This window comes from Apis mellifera, linkage group LG13 (assembly GCF_003254395.2).
Source record: "Apis mellifera strain DH4 linkage group LG13, Amel_HAv3.1, whole genome shotgun sequence".
Lineage (NCBI taxonomy): Eukaryota > Metazoa > Arthropoda > Insecta > Hymenoptera > Apidae > Apis > Apis mellifera.
Window position 1 is genome coordinate 1,169,554 of NC_037650.1, and position 20,367 is coordinate 1,189,920.

Below are 20,367 nucleotides of genomic sequence, written 5' to 3' on the forward strand. Positions count from 1 at the left end.
TATATTTGAAAATTTATTAGAGATTTATCAAGTATGATCGCTTAAGGTTTTGAAAATTTTTCTTCATATCTATGTTGTATTCCATTTATGTCACTAGAGCTTTCTTAGAAAGTTAAAATATGCTTTACGTTCATCAGTATCTTCTATAAGGTTCTTCTTCTTCAGGATGAGCTGCATTATGAGCCAAAGCACGTTGTATAGCTACTGGTATCGGAGGTGGTGTTGGTAAATGAGCACCATTTGGTAGAAAACCATTTTCGTCAGCAGTATAAGTAAGCAAAATCGGTGTGCCATCCGGTGCAGTGTAACTAAATTGTCCTCGAACTGATTCAATTTGATTCGGTCCAATAAACTTAGGTGTACCTTGTTCTGCTACAGATATACCATTTTCTGTATCGTAACTATAACAATATATATAATACAAAAAATATTAGTCTCATATAATGTTATATAATTTCAGGATGGCTTTTTATTTGAAATGAAAATAATATTACAAATAGCTATATTCATGAATATCATAGCTATATTTCATGAATATCATTTTAACTTCTTTTTCTACTAACTTTTTTTTTGTATTTTCTAATTTGATGAATAAAGATTAAAATCAGTACAAACAAAATTTTCGTACATAAGAAATTAAATTTCATATTAAAATTCAAAAATATAGATATTCAGATTCAGATCAAAAATATAGATATTTAAATTTAGATGAAAAAATTAATTTTAGAAAATGAAATTCTACATATAAAATAAAAGAATAAATATTATTAAATAAAAAAATCATAATATGATATTAAAATGAATATTTAAATAATATTTATATGTTTTCATTCTATGTACTACCTACTATATGAATATCTACTAAATTATTGATAATATATAAAAGTATTTCAAATGAAAATTGAATGATTTTAAATCGTATATAATTTGATATAAATAATTTTTTTGGGAAATATATAGAGAATATAAATGAAAAACAACTTATTGTTTTTTTTAAATTGTGTCATATATTTTTTATTATGCTATTGAGCGTAAATCAACATTTCTTATAAATTAATATTCTTATGAAATTTTGTAATATAAAATTATTTAATTCAAAAAATATTTTGAATATTGCATAAAGTTATGTTCTAAAAATTGATATCCAAATATATATCTTTCAAACTGGATATAGAGATTTTATTTTATTTAATAATCTATTAATTTTTTTAGCATTTTTACAGTTAATATTTCTGATCTTCTGATAATATTCTAATTTTATTGTTAATATTTCTGAATAATTTTATTTTCAAATTATTAATTATAATATTTGTACATTTTTTTATATATATTTTATTTTTTAAATATTCCCATAAAAAGAAATCGAAAATGATCTTGATATTCGAAAATTCATTAGAGTTATCTCTTTTTATTCAATTTCAATTGGGAAAAATAAATTATAATTGCATTATTGGGATATACTAAACTGGAAGATAATAATAAACGAATATATAAGTGTGTTGAAATCATATTCATAATTTGGTATAATAAGTTTAATAATAAGTTAATAATAAGTTTTTACATAAATTCTAAAAAGTATTGATAGATCATTTAGAAATAGGATAACACTATTTAGGTTGAATATTTGAACATCGACAGTATTAAGATATGTGATATAACTTTATATAATATTCAAATGAAAATATTTTTAATAATAATCAAAATATCTCTAATAGTTGATATAATATAAAAATATGGACTTAGTAAATTACTAATTGTAAATAATTTAATTGTTCTGTGTTGATAATGCAGTGAAATGAATGATACATTGATCCGACGGCACATTGCCTTCGCGTGTATTTTTCGATAATGTTTTAGCTATGTATTTTAGCTATATATATATAATGTTTTAGCTATATAATCTAAATCTAAATCTAATATCTAACTATTTTAATATTACATACAAATTTATTATAAATTTTATATAAATTTTGTTTATCAATTAAGAAACGATGCAATGATTCAAATATATTTTAAAACTTGAATTGAATTTTTAGATAAATGATTTTGATATAATTAATTAATTAAATTAGATTGAATTATTTTCTAATTTCATATTGTCTTTAACATATTGTTTATTTTTTTATTTCAAATATATATATATTTATCATCTATTTCTCAAAAAAAATTTATATTATATATATGTTATATTTATTTTTTTGTCAGTAACTACTTATTTTTTAGATTTATAAATTTTTAAAGATATAAATTTTAAGAACATTTACTATAAATTAAGTTATATTTATATAAACTTATAATAGAATATAAGCAATTTAGAAAGTCACTATTTCCGTTATATTATCGCATTCTCATTTTTTCCCATTTCATTTAATGTAAATTTAAATTTTTTTAAAAAATAAATAATCCTGAAAAAAGTTAATAATTGATATTTTTTATATACCAATTTTTATATTTGTTTTTATCTCTAAAATCAATTTATCAAAGAAATTCATAAATATATAAACATCCTTTAAAATTCAACTTATTTATTAATTTTGCTATTAATTTTATGATATATAAAATAAATTAACCTTTTCAATAGGGCATTATAAGTGAATTTTTATTTTTTAATGATAAAATGAAATTAAAAAATATATTTCTTTGTAACAAGATAATAATTATATTTCAAATTTTCAGAAAAATTTTCATTTTTATTCCAACAAGATATTAAAAACATTTTCTATTCCAACTATATTTTATAAATAAAAAAAAATACATTTATATGAATAAAGAAATTTTATATGAATAAAAAAATCAATACAATAAATCAATACAAAAAATATTATATATTGTTACATTTATAAATGATATGACATGAAATATTAGATAAAGCAACATTATAGATATTATAAGCAATATTGTTCATTATATTACATTGACTAATGTAAATTTTGATAATATATATTTTGATAATATTTTGTTTTAATATTATCAGTGTCATTAAGATAACTAATATTTTTTTAATTCTATCTAATTGACTGCATAGATTATATTGTCTACCTAATCTAATAAAAATCATAAACAATCAAATTATTTATACTTTATGAAATAAAATTATAACTTGAAAATAATTTTCAAAAATATGTGACATACAAATATATATAGTTTTGAACAATAGAATATAAATAATAATATAAAATGCTTATAGAATATAAATATAATTGAGATATAAATATATCTAATATTAATTATTGAGATATAAATAATACATTTAAATAAGGATTAAACATATATAATTTCATATTTTCATTTTATTCCATTTTTCATTCAATATTATTCTTGAAATCATTGGAATCATTAAAATATGAAATATTTATAACAAATTTTTTTTATTTATTATTAATTTATAAAAATTTATAAAAATCTTAAATTTTTTCTTAATTTTTTATATTTTTTCGATATTTATTTGATCTACTTAAGTGATTAAATGATTCCATAATGAATCGTCTTTTAATTATTTAAAAAATTTATTAATTAAATTAAATTATTTGTATTAATTATTTGTATTATTATATTAATTAAATTATTAATATAATATTATTAATGTAATGTATTATTAGATGTAAATTTAATAATAATAGAAAAAATAGAATTAAAAATAAAAATAAAATTTAATTTAAAAATAATAGAATTTTACAATTGTTATTTTATGAATTTGCATTATATGTGATGAGATTGTGTGTGTGTGTGTGTGTGTATGTGTGTATATTAATAGATATATACAGGGAATATATACAGGAAGACGAAAGTCGATAAAGCTTAATTGTTAATTTCTAAAGTGTTTTCAAGCAAGATTTTTTTCTTTACGAAAATTTTATTAATTTTATTAATGCCAACCGTCGGATTCGATAATTGTTTCGAATTGCCAATAGCAAATATTATTGTAATGTGACAATTCTCCGAGCTCTATAATTGGCCAGTGTTTTTCATTAATAATTCATTAATAAAACCGAAAAGGAAACAAAGAAAAAGAAAAAAAAATTGTTTGAAATCATTAATAATTATTTAATAACATTTTAAAAAGTTTTATGTAATATATATTTTATGTCCATAAATATTTTTTATGGTAAATATACAAATACTTTCATGAATCAATATAATTATTGCATATAATTACAAATGAATTGTATATCGAAATCAATGTGAATTATTAAAAATTTCATAATTGATAAAATAATGTCGTTTTGTTTTCTAAAAGTATCATCTTCAAAATAAAATAATTTGATTCATTAAATATATTATGTAGGAGGACCAAGTTTTAGGCACGATTTTCAGATTGTTATATACAGCAGCAAGTAGGTAGATAGGTAGGTAGGTCGATCGTAATTATTCTATTGTGTAATGTATTATTGCTAACTGCGCAGCCGACTAACACGAATGATTAACATCAATGCTAATTATATATCTTTTCACAGCTGAATATCCTGTGAGTTCTTTTCTTTCTTTCTCACTCCTTTATATATTTACGTTTCCGTACTCTCAATTTTAAATTTGTGTTTGTCTGTATATCACGGCTAACGGAATAAGCTGACATTGGCAAATTTTTAATAACTAAGAATATGATAAATGTTCGTAAGTTAAATTTTAATTAAATAAATTTCAATATATTTATTCAATATAATTATTCAATATATTTATTTATAAAAAAATGAAATAGCACACTATTAATATATATTTATATAGCTACACTATTAATATATGCTATAATTTGCTAAAAAAAATAAGAAAAAATCATAATTATTATACATTTATTAAGAGTATCTTTATTTAATATAAAAATATTTAATAATTAAATATTTTATATAACATGAATATATATAATATATATAAATTCTTTAATAAATAAAAATAAATAAAAAATATAAAAATTCTTTCTATATTTTATATATAGAAGATTCATTCTATATTTTGTATAATTTTTATATTTTCCACGATTTTTGATATCATGCTAATATTTGATTTAATGTTTTACATTATTTTAAATTATTTAAATCATTAGATGAAGATTTCTTTAATTTTATACTTTTTTTAATCAAATGAAAAATTACAATAGATATTCTATATTTTCTTTAATTATATTCATTATTCAATTTTTTTAATGTTTTTGTTAAATAATATTTTATTTATCACAAATTTAATATTTTTAAATATATAATTCTTAAATATAAAAGAATTAAATGTATCAATAATAATAATATTTTAATAGATATTAGTATTTAATTAAACAGTAGAATTTGATACAAGTATATGTATATCATATAAATATTATAATACAATTTTTTATACTTGAGATATAAATATTAAATTTTTTTATAAAATATAATGTAATTTTATTATTAATTGAGAATAGATATTTTATTTATTTAAAAAAATACTACATTTATAATAAACATAGAATTTATAAAATAATTAAAAATTCTTTTATGAACAATTTATAAGTTCGATTTTATATTAGAAGTTTTAAAGATTAAAAAGATTAAAAAAATACTACATTTATAATAAACATAGAATTTATAAAATAATTAAAAATTCTTTTATGAACAATTTATAAGTTCGATTTTATATTAGAAGTTAATTTAATCTTAAATATTAAATTTATTCATGTTAAATTTAAAATTTATTTTTTATCAAGGTCGAAAGAAATCAAGTGTAATAGAAAGCTAAATTACTATATATAAGAAAAATATGTATATCAATTTATATAAAAATATTACATCAAATACATAATTTTTATAAGAAAATATATGATAAAATTAAATTATTAATAACATTAAATAAAATCTTTTTTTCATTAAATTAAATTTAACAAAAATTGCTAAGAAATAAAATAAAACTTTAAATAAAATTTAAAAGTTTACATAATAATTTCATGATATTCAAATTTTAGCATGAAATACATCTGAAATAAATTTATATATATATATATATAGAGAGAGAGAGAGAGAGAGAGAAAGAGAGAGAGTATAATATAAACAATATAAACAAAAGTTTTTATAATATTTTTAAAAATACAATGTTTATTATTCATTATTTAATATTATTATCATTTTATATGATAATGTATTTTATGAAAATATTAGTACATTAATCTAAATATTGTATATAATACCTCATATGTTTATGTAATACATTTATATTATAATTAAAAAAAATTAAAAAAAAAAGATATTTAAAATGAATAAAAGATGTTAATAAATCATTAATATAAAAAATGAGTAAAATTCAAATTAAATTTAGGATATATTATCAAGTGTGAAACAATGGAAAATATTAAAAATTTGAAGAATAATACAAACGAATGACAATGTATTTTTAAGATTGACAATGAGACACTTCGAGCGTGTCGAGATTGCTTTTGAAGAAACATACCTCGACAATGCTTATTGCTTTCGAAGTTCAGGATAATGTGGAAGGACGATCTCACCTGTAGGAATATGATCCATCCGGAGAAGAATTTTGTGTTTGTCGTAATATAGCAAAACGTCGACCATAATAATCAGGGTTGTATGGGTATCTATTATACTGTGCACAAACCATTGTTGCAAATCCTAAGAAAATCTGAGAAATAATTTATTTATTATTTATTATTATTCAAATAAATTACATAATTTTTATTAAAATTTTTTAGATATTTCAATTACATTATTGATATTATTTTTTTTCTCAAATTCATTATTAACTAATTTATAAATAAACTTTTTTTTTCATAATTATAATATTGAATACATTGAATAAAATGTCTTTATCGATTATGTAATTTGTTGCATTATTATGTTTTTTTATAACGTAATGCAATTTATGATGTTTATATTAATCAAATGGAATAATATAATTTCAATATTATTTAATTTTTTTTTTAAATTTTTAAATAAAAGATTTTAAAATTTTCTTTAAATTAAAAAAGATAATTTTATTTAAGTAAATTTAAATAAAAAAATAAAAAAAATTATGATTTAAAAATACGATTGAATTTATAATAGTATAGTAATAATATAGTAATAATATATAGTAATAGTATATAGTAATAATATATAGTATAAATATATTATTAATATACCTACATGTAATACAGTTCTATATATATATATATATATATATATATATATATATATATAGAATATTATATATATATATAGATATATAATATAATATAATAGATATATAATAATATATATAGAATATATATAGAATATATATATTCTATATATATAGTAATATTAGTAAAATATATATAGTAAATTATTTTATAGTAAAATATAAATATACTATAATATTTAAAATTAATAATCTTATAATAATCTTAAAATAATAATCTTATAATATTATATATTGTATACATTATACTTTTTAAATATTTTATATATATAATATTTGAATTATTAAACAAATATTGCATAAAGCGATTATCTTTAAGAAAACGAAAGAAAAATATTATAAAGTTATTCTCTCTTTTTTCTTTCTTTATTATATATCTTTATTATATATTATATATTATATCTTTATTATATATTATTGTTAGGAAAAAATAAACAGGAGTATACATTGCAATTATAATATATATAAGAAAAAATTACTATAAAAATAATAAATTTTGCTTCATTTTAATATTTTATAATTTTAATATTAATATAAAGATTTTTGCAGATAATTTTTAAAGATATTACAAAAATTTTTTGAAGAATTTTTTTTTTAAATATTTTATTTGAGCTAATAAGGAAAAATCTCTTATAACTTTTAATTAAAACTTTTAATTAAAAAATTAAAACTTTTAATAGTTTTATCAACATTCTTATTATATGATAAATAATAAATAAAAAATAAGGAAACAAAGATCCGTTTAAATGTTTAAAAATTTTTAATAAAAATATAAAATATTAAGTATAAAATTAATATTAAGTATAAATAAAATTTTAATGGAATATATTTTATAAGTATAAATAATTCATAAATTAGAATTCCATTTGATAAGTAAATTTAGATAAATATATATGTATATATTGAAGAAAATATATTAATATTTAAATAATATTTATTTAAGAAATAAAAATTGTTCAGATATGTAATTTATTATTATAACAGAAATATGAAACAAAAAATGGAAAGCATATTTTTCATTTTATGTTAGAATATAATAGTTAATACTAATATAATATATATAACAATATAATATATAATAATTAATAACAATATATATGTATAGTTATTTAACATATCTATTTTTCTTTAATTAATTTTGCTATTCATACAAAATAGCATATTTTTAAGTGCAGTTGTTAAATTACAAAGAAGGGCTAATGGAATAAATCGTAAGTGGATAGATAGCTATGTAAGTTATGAATAATTATATGCAATTGATGTATTGCATATTTTAGTATTATCTTTTTTATCTATTTATCTATGATTATAATTGTATTATATTAATGGTATATTACATTATATCATATATATATAATAAATATTTAAATATTTAAAATAATATTAAAATACTATTATTTTTTATTATTAATATGATTATTAAATGTTTTATATATATATATATATATATATATAAAAGTATTGTTTATATTCTTTTCATTCATTTAAAATAATAAAATTTTCTTAGAAAGAATACTTTGTAAATTTCTGTTTGTTTCTTAATTAAATTTAATAAATAAATATAATTTCTTATAATATTTTTTATATAATATATATATTTTTTTTTGGTTATGAGTTTAACTCATAATTGCTAATTTATAAGATTATGAATATTTATGCAAAATAAAACTTTTATGAATTTGACTAAAAAAATGGAACTTCAATAAAAATTTGTCTTAAAATATTATAATATATACTAAGTGCATAAATAATCGCAGTTACTAGCAAAATCTGTATTATTTTATAATATTTTATTTTATAATATTTTGTTATATAATTAATTTATTTTATAATAAACAAAAAATAATAAACAAAATATTACATTTTATACGATATACAAATGTGTATATAACTTTAATTTTATTATTTATAAAATTAATAATCAAATTATATTGTAAAATTATAACTTTATATTTGCAAGATAAATATAAATAATTAATTAAATCATATAATTGATTGTATATAAAAAAATACAATACTAGAATTTCAATAATAATAAAACAAAAGTAGTATATTTACTAATATGTGTTTGAATTAAGATAATTTATACAAAATATGATAAAACAAATGAGGTATATTTAATATATTTTAGTATATTTTAAAATATATTTTTTATTAATTAAATTATTTTAAAATTTTTATTAGAATCAAAGAATAAAATTATAAGATTTAAAAGAATAAATTTGATATAGATAAAAGAAAATTAAAATATTTTTTCTCTTAAGAATACTATTGTATATTTTGTAATATATAATAAACTTTTTAATAACTTTTTAAGATAAATATAATATAAAATAAACATAAATTTTAATTTTACTTTAAATTTTATGATTACTTTAAATATAAAAGATGGAATTAATATAAAATATTGTACTCACAAGAATCTTCATAATGATTGCGCGATAGTAAAATATCAAAATCCTGGATCGATGACAAACCCACTTGGCATTACACAATTTATAAATAAATAATATTCAATCACGGTCCACTTTGATTTTCTAAGAGACACGTGACAAGAGTTAGTTCTATCTGGTAGTGCCTAGAAGTATGGAATCAGATGGATCACGATGAGGTTTTATAGTCGCCACAGTACTATGCTTCTACTTCCTTCCCGCCCCGCCATTCTTTCAAATAAGTTGAAGGGGAGAGAATATATTTTAAGTATTTCTATAATTTATAATCAGTGATTGCATCGAATGTCATTCATTTAAAAAATATTTAAATACATATATATATAGAAATACGAAAAATTATTTTAAAACTTGATAAATAATTTAATGAATAATTTGATATATAAATTTTTAGATTGATTATTTGTCAATATATACATTGTTAATATAACATATTATATATCTATATATCATATATTTATAAAATAATATAAAAATATATAAAAATATAAAAATATATAAAAAAATAATTTATATATAAATTATATATATATATATATATATATATATATATATATTAATTTATATATAAATTTATATATAACATTTTTTATTTTTTTTACATTTTTATTTTAATAATATTTCTTTGAATTAATATTTGTACACTGAATTAATTATCATATATAGAATTTCATTATGAACATAAAAAATCATATTATTATATATATTTATATAACGATATATTATCATTATATCATTTTATAATTATTTTAAAATTATTTTCATAATTAAAATTTTTATTTATTTTTATCTATTTCTTTAATCATATGATTATGCAAAATTTATTATAAATTTATTATATATTATATATTATATTATAATAATATCTTAAATAATATCTTAAATATATATATATATATATATATATATATATATATATATATATATATATATATATATATATATATATTTAAGACATTTAATTAAGATATTTATGTAAGATAATTAAAGAATGAAATATTTTACAAATTATAAATGTATCATTTATATATAATATAGATATAAAATAATATAGATATAAAATGTAAAATATAATATAGATATGCAGATAATACAACATAATTTCAAGAACTTAATGACATTCTTTTCTATTTGACATTCGATAGTTGTTTCTTGTTAACATTTGTTCACATTTAAGATTTTTTTTCGTACATCATCAGTAATAACGATATGTAAACTCTTTAATTTTTCTTACGTGTTCAACTAATAACAATTATTCATGATGCAGGAACCAAGTGAAGTTTCTAACAAGATGGTACGCAGTTATCAAATAGGCGTTATTAAATCGACCACTTTACAATGTCTAGCAAGATACGGACCGCAGTGACCTCGGTACAGGATTCAGATCGCCGGATTTGCCACGGATCATCACAGGGCGTATTCCTTTCACTGGTTGCCTGTTACGAGCAGGATGCACGATGCAACGATTCGCTGCACAGCATCGGTGATCCTTGCGACATTCCCTAGCAGGAAAACCAACGCATTCTCGTTCCTCATTTTTTGATGAGATTTTGATCTAACTTACAAATTTCCTTCGAATATAATAATACTTATTTTGATTCATTTCTGTGTCATATATAAAGAATAATAAAAAAAAAGCAGAATAATTATAATATTAATTTATTGAAAAATAATAGGCATTTTTAAATTTAATAATTATAAAGAATTATAAAGATCGAATTGTTTTTATTGTAAAATAATAATCTCATTCTATTTTTATTCTAAAAAAATAAATTTTTTAATAATTTTAAATTATTAATACATTTCAAAATTTTGTTATTATTTCTATAATATTCCTATAATATTATTATTTTTTTTAATTTTAGTTTTATTAAATGTTAAAATTTTTAAAGTTTTTATGTTTATTTTTTGTATTTATTATTTTATATATTATATAAAAGAAACAAAAATATAATATATGCATTAATTCTATTATTTTAAAGCATAAGGCAAAATGTTGATAATAAAATGATAATAAAATTGAATAATGCATGTATATGAAAATTTATGTACATAAAAAAGAATATAAAAAAATAAAATTATATCTATTTAATATCTATAAAATTATGCTTATTAAATTGTTATATATAATTGTATGGATTAACAATATAGTGCATTACAATTATTTTGAATATATTTTTTTTGTTAATAAAAAAAGAATATATAACTATATTTAAAATTACAAAACAATAAAAAAATCTATTATTAACTAAACTTTATTATTTTATTTTGTTATCTTTATTCTATTTCAAAATTTTTTCATTCGATTGTGATTCATTTTAATTAATTATTTGTGAAACAATAAAGAAGTATATAAAACAGATTTGACACTTGAAATTATGAAACTCTGAAATCTCATTGCTTAATCGTTTAATGTCCTTCCAACACTATCGAATTCTATAGTAAACGCATACTTTGTCACTGACTTATAATCAATATATCAAAAATAACAGTTGCAATTATGCTTTATCATGTCTTTATTACACTAACATTTATTATACTAACATTTCAATAGATCTTCTGAATATCTGTAATCTTTCTTATGGATTTGACACAATATACGATCTTACATTAAGGAAAATAATAAGCTCTTAAAGTACTTTTAAAAGAATTTTTAAATAAAATATCTAACATATAAAATGTCTCTAATATGATTGCAATTGTACAATATACAAAATATATTTCTGGGACATTAGAATAATGTAATAGACATAAAACTATTTTAACTGTTTTTTTATGTTCATTTTGGCCTAGAATAGATTCTTCAAAATGATGTATTAACGATTGATGATGTATCAATAATTTATATTTAATTAATACATAATAATAATTACTTAAAATATTTTAATTAATTTAAATAATTAATTTAAAATATTTAATCAGAATAATAAATGAAAATTAATAAAATGATTATATTAATTTGATAATGATATTTAGAAGACATATATTTAGCAAAATATAAAAGAAGATAAATTATATTATTCTTATATAAATGATATTATAAAAAAATTAAAATAATAATTAAAAATGAATAAATGAATAATAATTAGAAAATAGCATTATATTTATTTAAAAAATAATATAAATAAAAAAGAATAAATTCTTATATTTAATTTAAATATAACAAATATAAATAATAGAACATAATTATAATAAACTTACATATTTTTAATATATTTTTTTTTATCTTTTATGGAGATAATTAAGAAATAATTAAGAAAATAAATAAATAACTAACAATTTTATTTGAGAGTTGTATTTTAACTGAATGAAAATTTATAGAGAATGATTTTATGTAACAATAATAATAATAAAAATTTAAATATTTTATTACTTCTAAAAAAGAAAAAATAATTTTAAATGAATAAAAATTCAAATAAATTCAAAAAATTTAAATAAAAATAATAAAAATAATGTAATAATTACTTAATCAGAAAAATAGATTTATAAAATAGATATATTAAATATATTTTATATTGATACATATATATATTTAAATAACTTTTATTTGTTTTGAATTCTAGAATCAACTCAAAGATAATCTATGAATATATTAACAATCTAAGTAGTAATTGTAAATTAAATAAAATATATTATGATATATAAAAATAATTAAATTTAAAATAATTGTTAAGAAAGATTTATTATATATATAAGATTTATTATATATATAATTTTAAAAATGCAATTTTTTTTATTAAATAAAAAAATTGAATCTATTACTATCTATAAAATAAAAGTTACAAAATGAATATGCAATATTTTCATATATTTGAAAGAAATAAATTCTTGCATATTTAAATTAATAAAATAATAAATTTGTTTCATGATTTTTTCTATTATTAAATTTATTCAATTGTTTAAAATATTTTTATTTTCAGATATCAAAAAAAAATTATTTCATTTATTGATGATGATTTATCGTTATATATTTTTAAATTTAATTGAAATTTAATTTGATAAATTATAAATTTTAAAGAATAAATTGAAAAGATTTTATAAAAATTATTTTTAAAGATTTTATAAAATCATATATTATTACATTTAAAAATCATATATATATTATTATATATATATATTATAAATTTATATTTATAATCAATACGATATATTATATAATTATATAACAATATCATAAAATAATTTTTAATAATAATGTTTACTTTTAAGATTTCTATATCAATTATGAATAGCTAATAAAAATAAATTTAGCTAAATATTATTAAAAATGAAACATACATACCTAAAAATATTTAATTATTAAAAGAAAATAAAAATGAAATAGTTATTAAAGAAATTAATTTTTAGAACTATTGATCAATTGATATATAAAATATTTTTGATAATTAACAATAAAAAAAATTTTTTAATTATTAAAATAATATTATAATAAGCATTATAGATTACAATATAACTGGAATAAAATTTAAATTACATATATATTTTAAATAAAATTGAAATAGAAGAAAAATAATTTTTTTTCAGATTAAAAAAAAAAATTCTAGCAATTTTGTTATAATAGTTAAGCAAAGAGCAACAAAAGGATATAGTACATTATTAAAATTTGATGATAATATAACAAAAAAAACGAAATTCATTATGTGTTATGTACAGTAAAAATAGAAATATGAATTTTTCTTTTATTATTTGTTTTCTAATAATGAAAAATTATCTTTTATAATATAATATTTAAGCATTTAAAATCGGATTTGATCATTAAATTTTTTTAAGATTTTACACTTAAAAATTATTATTTTTATTAATTTAATTTCAATTTATTTAGAAACGTTATATATATTATCCTTATATGCAATACATAATAATAAATAAAAGATAAGATTTTTTCACCATTAAAAAATAATCATGTAATTTTGATCTTTTCGATTCTCATGGAAAAGAAAATCTCATTTTTTCTTATTCCTAAATATTTAATGAAATTTTTTGAACTTGAAAAAAAAAATCAAAATTTGAGTTTGTATAATTACTTTGCGAATTTGAATTAAATATAGATATTATTTAGATATTATTTTTCAATTGTTAGTCAGTTAGATTAATAGAATTTTAAAAAGTTAATATATACATGTTTATTCTATACTAGCATATATATATATATATATATATATATACATGTTTATTCTATACTAGCATATATATATATACATGTTTATTCTATACTAGCATATATATATATACATGTTTATTCTATATATATATATATATGTATGTATTATATTAACTTTTTTAAATTATATTAAGATCTATCAAATTTCTTAAGTATATGAATATAAATCATATAAGATATCTTTAAATATATAATATAAATATAATTACAAATCTAATTAAAACTAGAATTATCAAATAAATCATTATATTGATTAATTTAAAAATTTATAGATATTTTTTATGATTATAAGAAATATATAAATATTTTTAGCAAAATTAATACTGACTTTTATTTTGAAACATATTATACATACATGTATAAATAATAGCATATCTAATTATTTTCTATATTTTATAGTATTTTATAGTATTCTATAGTATTCTTATCTATATTTTATAGTATTTCTTATATTTTATAGTATATAGTATTATATTAATTTTATATATTTGTATTTAAATATTTAGATTGAAGTTAAATGACAAATTTTTTATTAAAAAAAATTTTGCTATTTTCTAATTATATTTTAATTTGATCTATATTTTTAAAATGGAATATTGAAATTTGTCTATTGCTTTCTTTACTTATAAAATTTTATAATTATATAAATTATATAATTATATAAATTATTATTAATATTATTATTAATATTATTATTAATATTATAATTATATAAATTTTATAATAATATATATATATTATATTTTTTAATTATAGAAAAAGATAATATTTATTAAATTCATTTAAATATAATATTCAAATAAATTCATTCAAATATAAGTTTTGAAATTTCATTGATGATGACAAAAAATATTTTATTATTTTTTTTAACAAGAAATGACATGAAATTTTATCGCTATTTAGACTCAAAGTAAATTTATGGATACATTAAAAAAAATATAGAAATCCATCTTAGATTTATTATATTCATCTTTTTTAACTGCTTGTTAAAAAAAATTTATGATAGTGTTTCTTTTCTTTCACTTGACAATGATTGCGCATTCTGCGCATCCGGTATTTATGCATATTTTTATATATTCGTTATGAATATATGTATGCATGTATCATCATTTGCTATATGACTAATATGATAGGAACGATCCTTTATATGTTCATGTAAAATTTTAATTTTAAGCATACACACACATATCTATTTATTTATTCACGTGATATTAAAAAAAAGTTTAAAAATAAGAGATAAATTAAATTTAAATATTATAATTAGAAAAAGAAAGAAAAAATAGGTAATTTTAAAAAAAAATTATAATCATATATATATTTTTATGAATATTTAATTTTTATTATGCTAATATGTAATTTTTATTATGCCTTAATGTAACTTTATTATTATGTTTAATTAATAATGTTTTATATTAATAAGATTAAAATATAATTTATGATTATATGATTATTATATAATTATATATAATATATTATATAATGATATTGTAAAATAATTTTTAAACTTTAAACAGAATCGGAATTTTTAAACTTTAAACACTCGGAAAGTGTATATTTCACATATGTTTTTGAAGAATATATTATTTTATATGTAATTGGAAAATATAAAAAAGATATTGTAAAGTTTCCCTTCGATATCTTTTTTTAAGGAATATTTGTAAATCTTGCAAAGGAATGTAAAAAGATGTTACCAACCTTAGAGTTATCGATTATCTAGTATTGTTCATCGAATGAAGATGGGTGGGTCGAGAAACCACAAATCTCAAGCTGAGGCGTGATATGACCTCTCAGTTATGCTGTTCAGGATTAGCTAAGAAGAGCACACCAACATAATTCGCCCTCGGATCAACGTTCATCATTCTTTATTAACGTATTAAAGGATCTATTATCATTGTGGAACTCTAGAATTGCTTCTCCTCTTTATTATTGGATATATAAAGAAATCTTTTTGATATTTGAACATTTATAAATTAATCATTGTAATAAAATAATGAATATTTTATAATATTTACAAATTCTTTTTAATGTAATCGAAACAAATTTTATCAAACTAAATATATAGATAAAAAAAAATATTTGTAAAATCTAATAATATTGTTTTATTAACTTTTTGAATATGATGCAAAATAAATTAAGTGTATTAATCAATATTTTATGTATTCTCTATATAAATTAAAAAAATTCGGATGATTTATTATTATAATAAAAATCTTAATAGCAAAATCTTTTACTTTTTATTAGAAAAGAAAAGATTATCAATTTATTTCATTTCTCAGGTTCCATTAAAATTGATGTGTTCCATTTTAATTATATGAATTATATGAAATTATATAATTTATATAATTAAAATTATTATAATTATTATAATTATTATGTTATTATTATTAAAATTATCATAATTTTAATTAATGAATAGAATTATGATTGATTATTATGATGTAAATAAAAACATTTAATAAAAAATTTTATAAACAGATATATTACTATATATCATTAAATCATACTTTATATTAAATAAAAAATTATGAACTATATAAATTGACAAAATATTCAATATAAAATATATATAGATTTAAATTATAATTATTAAAAATAATATTGATATATCATATAATTTATCAATATAATATTATTAATATATGATTTATAATAAATATTTTTAAAAATCTCTTAAACTATTTGATAATAGTTATAATAAGACTTCAGACTATATTTATCATTATGAAATATAAATTTAATATGTTTTATATTTTTATTAAAATACAATTATTAATTGAAAAATTAAAAGATAAATTTTGTTAAAGATATTATAAATATTCATAAATTATTATTCTATATATTTATTTTTAGAATTAAAATTATAAAATATTAACTGATAATAGATAATAAAATATTTATAAATGTATAATATTATGAATTATTATGAAGTAAATATAAACTGCATGTACAAATAAAATTAATATTATGTAAAATAAAATATTATGTAAGAAATAATAAATATATAAATATTTAGATTGATTTATTATATGTAAGATGTTATTAGAAATTATATTTAAAATTTATATTAATATATACGATATATATTATATACCATATAAAATTAATATATTAATTAATTTATATTAATAAATATATATTAATAAATTATATTAATAAATATATTAATAATATATTAATATTCATATATTTACGCAAGAATTCATATTTCATATTTTCATATTCATATTTGTTTATAATATATATTTTTGCATATTGTTGTATATGTTTGTATAACTATATATGCACACAGATATAGTTTTTCTATATTTTTATTTATATTATTATAATTTAATATTATTCTTACATAAAAAAATGAAAGAAGAAAAATTTTTACTATTTCATATTATTATATTCATATTTTCATAATTTTATATTCATATTATATTCATAATTTTTAATATTTATATTCTAATGCAATAATAGCAATAATAATAATAATAAATACGATGATAACGAATAATAATAAATATATAAGATATTAATGTATTTATGGGACATTTTTGATTCCAAAACATATATAAAAATTGATATATAAAAATATCAATTAAAACTTATTAAGTTATAAGCAATTTAAATTCGCGTTAGATGAAATTGAACATTAGAGAGTGAAATCACATTCTCTGTTTCTGTTATATTGCTTCCACATTTTTTTATGTTTTAGTTTCGCTTTATCTAACATAATTTATCTTATTTATAATTTAATAATTGAACCTAATTGACGTTTTCATATATTAACTTTTAAAAAATTAACTAATTAAATTAATTAACTTTTAAAAATAATTTTTAAAAATTTGTTTTCATTCTCAAATTTTCTATTATAAATTAAAATATTGCATAGATAATTTAATACTAAAAATATAAAATTAATCTATAAAAAGAAAATTTCGTTTGAATGAATTAAATTTATATTTTACCGAAACTATATAATATTGAATATTTTCAAACTATAAACTAGAAAACTAATAAGTATTAATCAATATATTTTCAAATACTATATTATATAATTTATATATATAATAATAACTTTCAATATTTTTCGATTTGCAACAGGAATTTTTAAATTAATGTTTTGTATATTATAATATCATGTATATTACTTTTCATATAAACAAAACATTTATGAATATTTTTGTATTACTACTTATATATTTATATATTTATTTTATTCTATTTATATATTTATTATAGAAAATATTAATCAATTTTAGGATATCAAAATATACTATACTATATTCAAGAATTGTTCATCAATATGATAAATATTGGATAAGTATACTTTAAAATATAATATTTGAAATTGAATAACTATCTTATATAAACATAAATAAATAAGATCCATTGAACGAAAATAATATAAATACTTAAATTTAAAAAAATATTATAAAAAAAAATTTGATAATTTTAATTTAAAAAAATTTATTTTATTATTATGTAGTATTATATCATTATTTATTATCAAAAAACATAATAATTTATAATTACATATTGATTTAAAATTATTCTAAATATTCTATATTTTTGTAAGTAATACAAACTGATGGAAAATGGACAGGAAAGAGTTTTAAATATAAACACAGAATGAAGTATTGATCAAAAATTCTAAAATTGAATTAATTTTTTTTTTCTATATTTTTAATTTGTTAATGTACTAATAATTATTTTAATATTTTTTTACGAAGTATTATCAATAATATATTTCCGAAAAATTTCTTGATCTCTGATTGATAAAAAGATAAAGAATTATGTAATAAAGAAAGACAATCTCCAGATATTTTTCGACTAGTAGAGCGAAGGCCATCCAGATTTAGTATTATAAATTGGATATAAATCAGACAGTCTACACAAAGATACATAAATTCTTGAGATTTTGATTCTCAAAAATTTCTTTAATCGATTATAATTATTGTTTAATATTTTTCTATTTCATTTGTTACTATTTCAATTGTAAAATAAGTGATTATTTAAAAAATATCCTAAAAATATTTAATATTTTTTTCTACTTCAAAAAATCCTTTATTTTAAGAACAGAATAAGATTAATTAAAAAAAGCGAACATGAAAATAAAAATAATAAGAAAATAAATTTTATCAAATCAATCATAATTTGTTTTAAGAAATAGTTTCATTGAATAATATAAGAATAAATATTGATAATTTTATTTTTAATGTAAATAAATTTATAATTTTATGGACAATTAGGCTTTGTCCTTTCCTTATCTATATTTCATAACATATATATATTCATATATGTGTATGTCATAATATATTATTTACAAATATTGTAAATAATTCATTTAAGAAAAAATTTTAAGAAATGTTTAGCATTGAACACAATGATAAATATATTTTGTATGTAATATTTCGAAAACTAAAAAGCTTTTATGTATATATTATAAAATATATTATAGTATATATTAAATATTATAAGAAAAACTTATAGTATAGAAAAAAGTTCTTCAAAATGATGATTTTGACAACAAATTTCAAAATCATTGAAATCAAAAATGTTATTTATAAAAATTTTATTTTATCAAGTTATACAAATCTTTTTTCGAATTATTTTATTAAAATAGTTTAATTCGTA

At 15.9% G+C, this 20,367-nt stretch overlaps 1 protein-coding gene across 1 annotated transcript; it reads right to left on the reverse strand.

The window, feature by feature from the left end:
• On the reverse strand, positions 1-9,733 carry LOC724624 (endocuticle structural glycoprotein SgAbd-1). The gene is made up of 3 exons (XM_001120518.5): positions 9,552-9,733; positions 6,464-6,597; positions 1-401 (listed from the first exon to the last, which is right to left on the reverse strand). Exons 1-3 carry the CDS (start codon positions 9,561-9,563, stop codon positions 134-136), a joined length of 414 nt encoding a protein of 137 aa, XP_001120518.2. The 5' UTR covers positions 9,564-9,733; the 3' UTR covers positions 1-133.
• Between the last annotated feature and the right edge of the window lie 10,634 nt (positions 9,734-20,367).

Excerpts from the sequence above, each read along its gene's own strand:
- LOC724624 (XM_001120518.5), bottom strand. Across the intron at positions 402-6,463 it reads GATGGATCATATTCCTACAG|TTACGATACAGAAAATGGTA; the intron begins GTGAGATCGTCC and ends ATATTGTTATAG.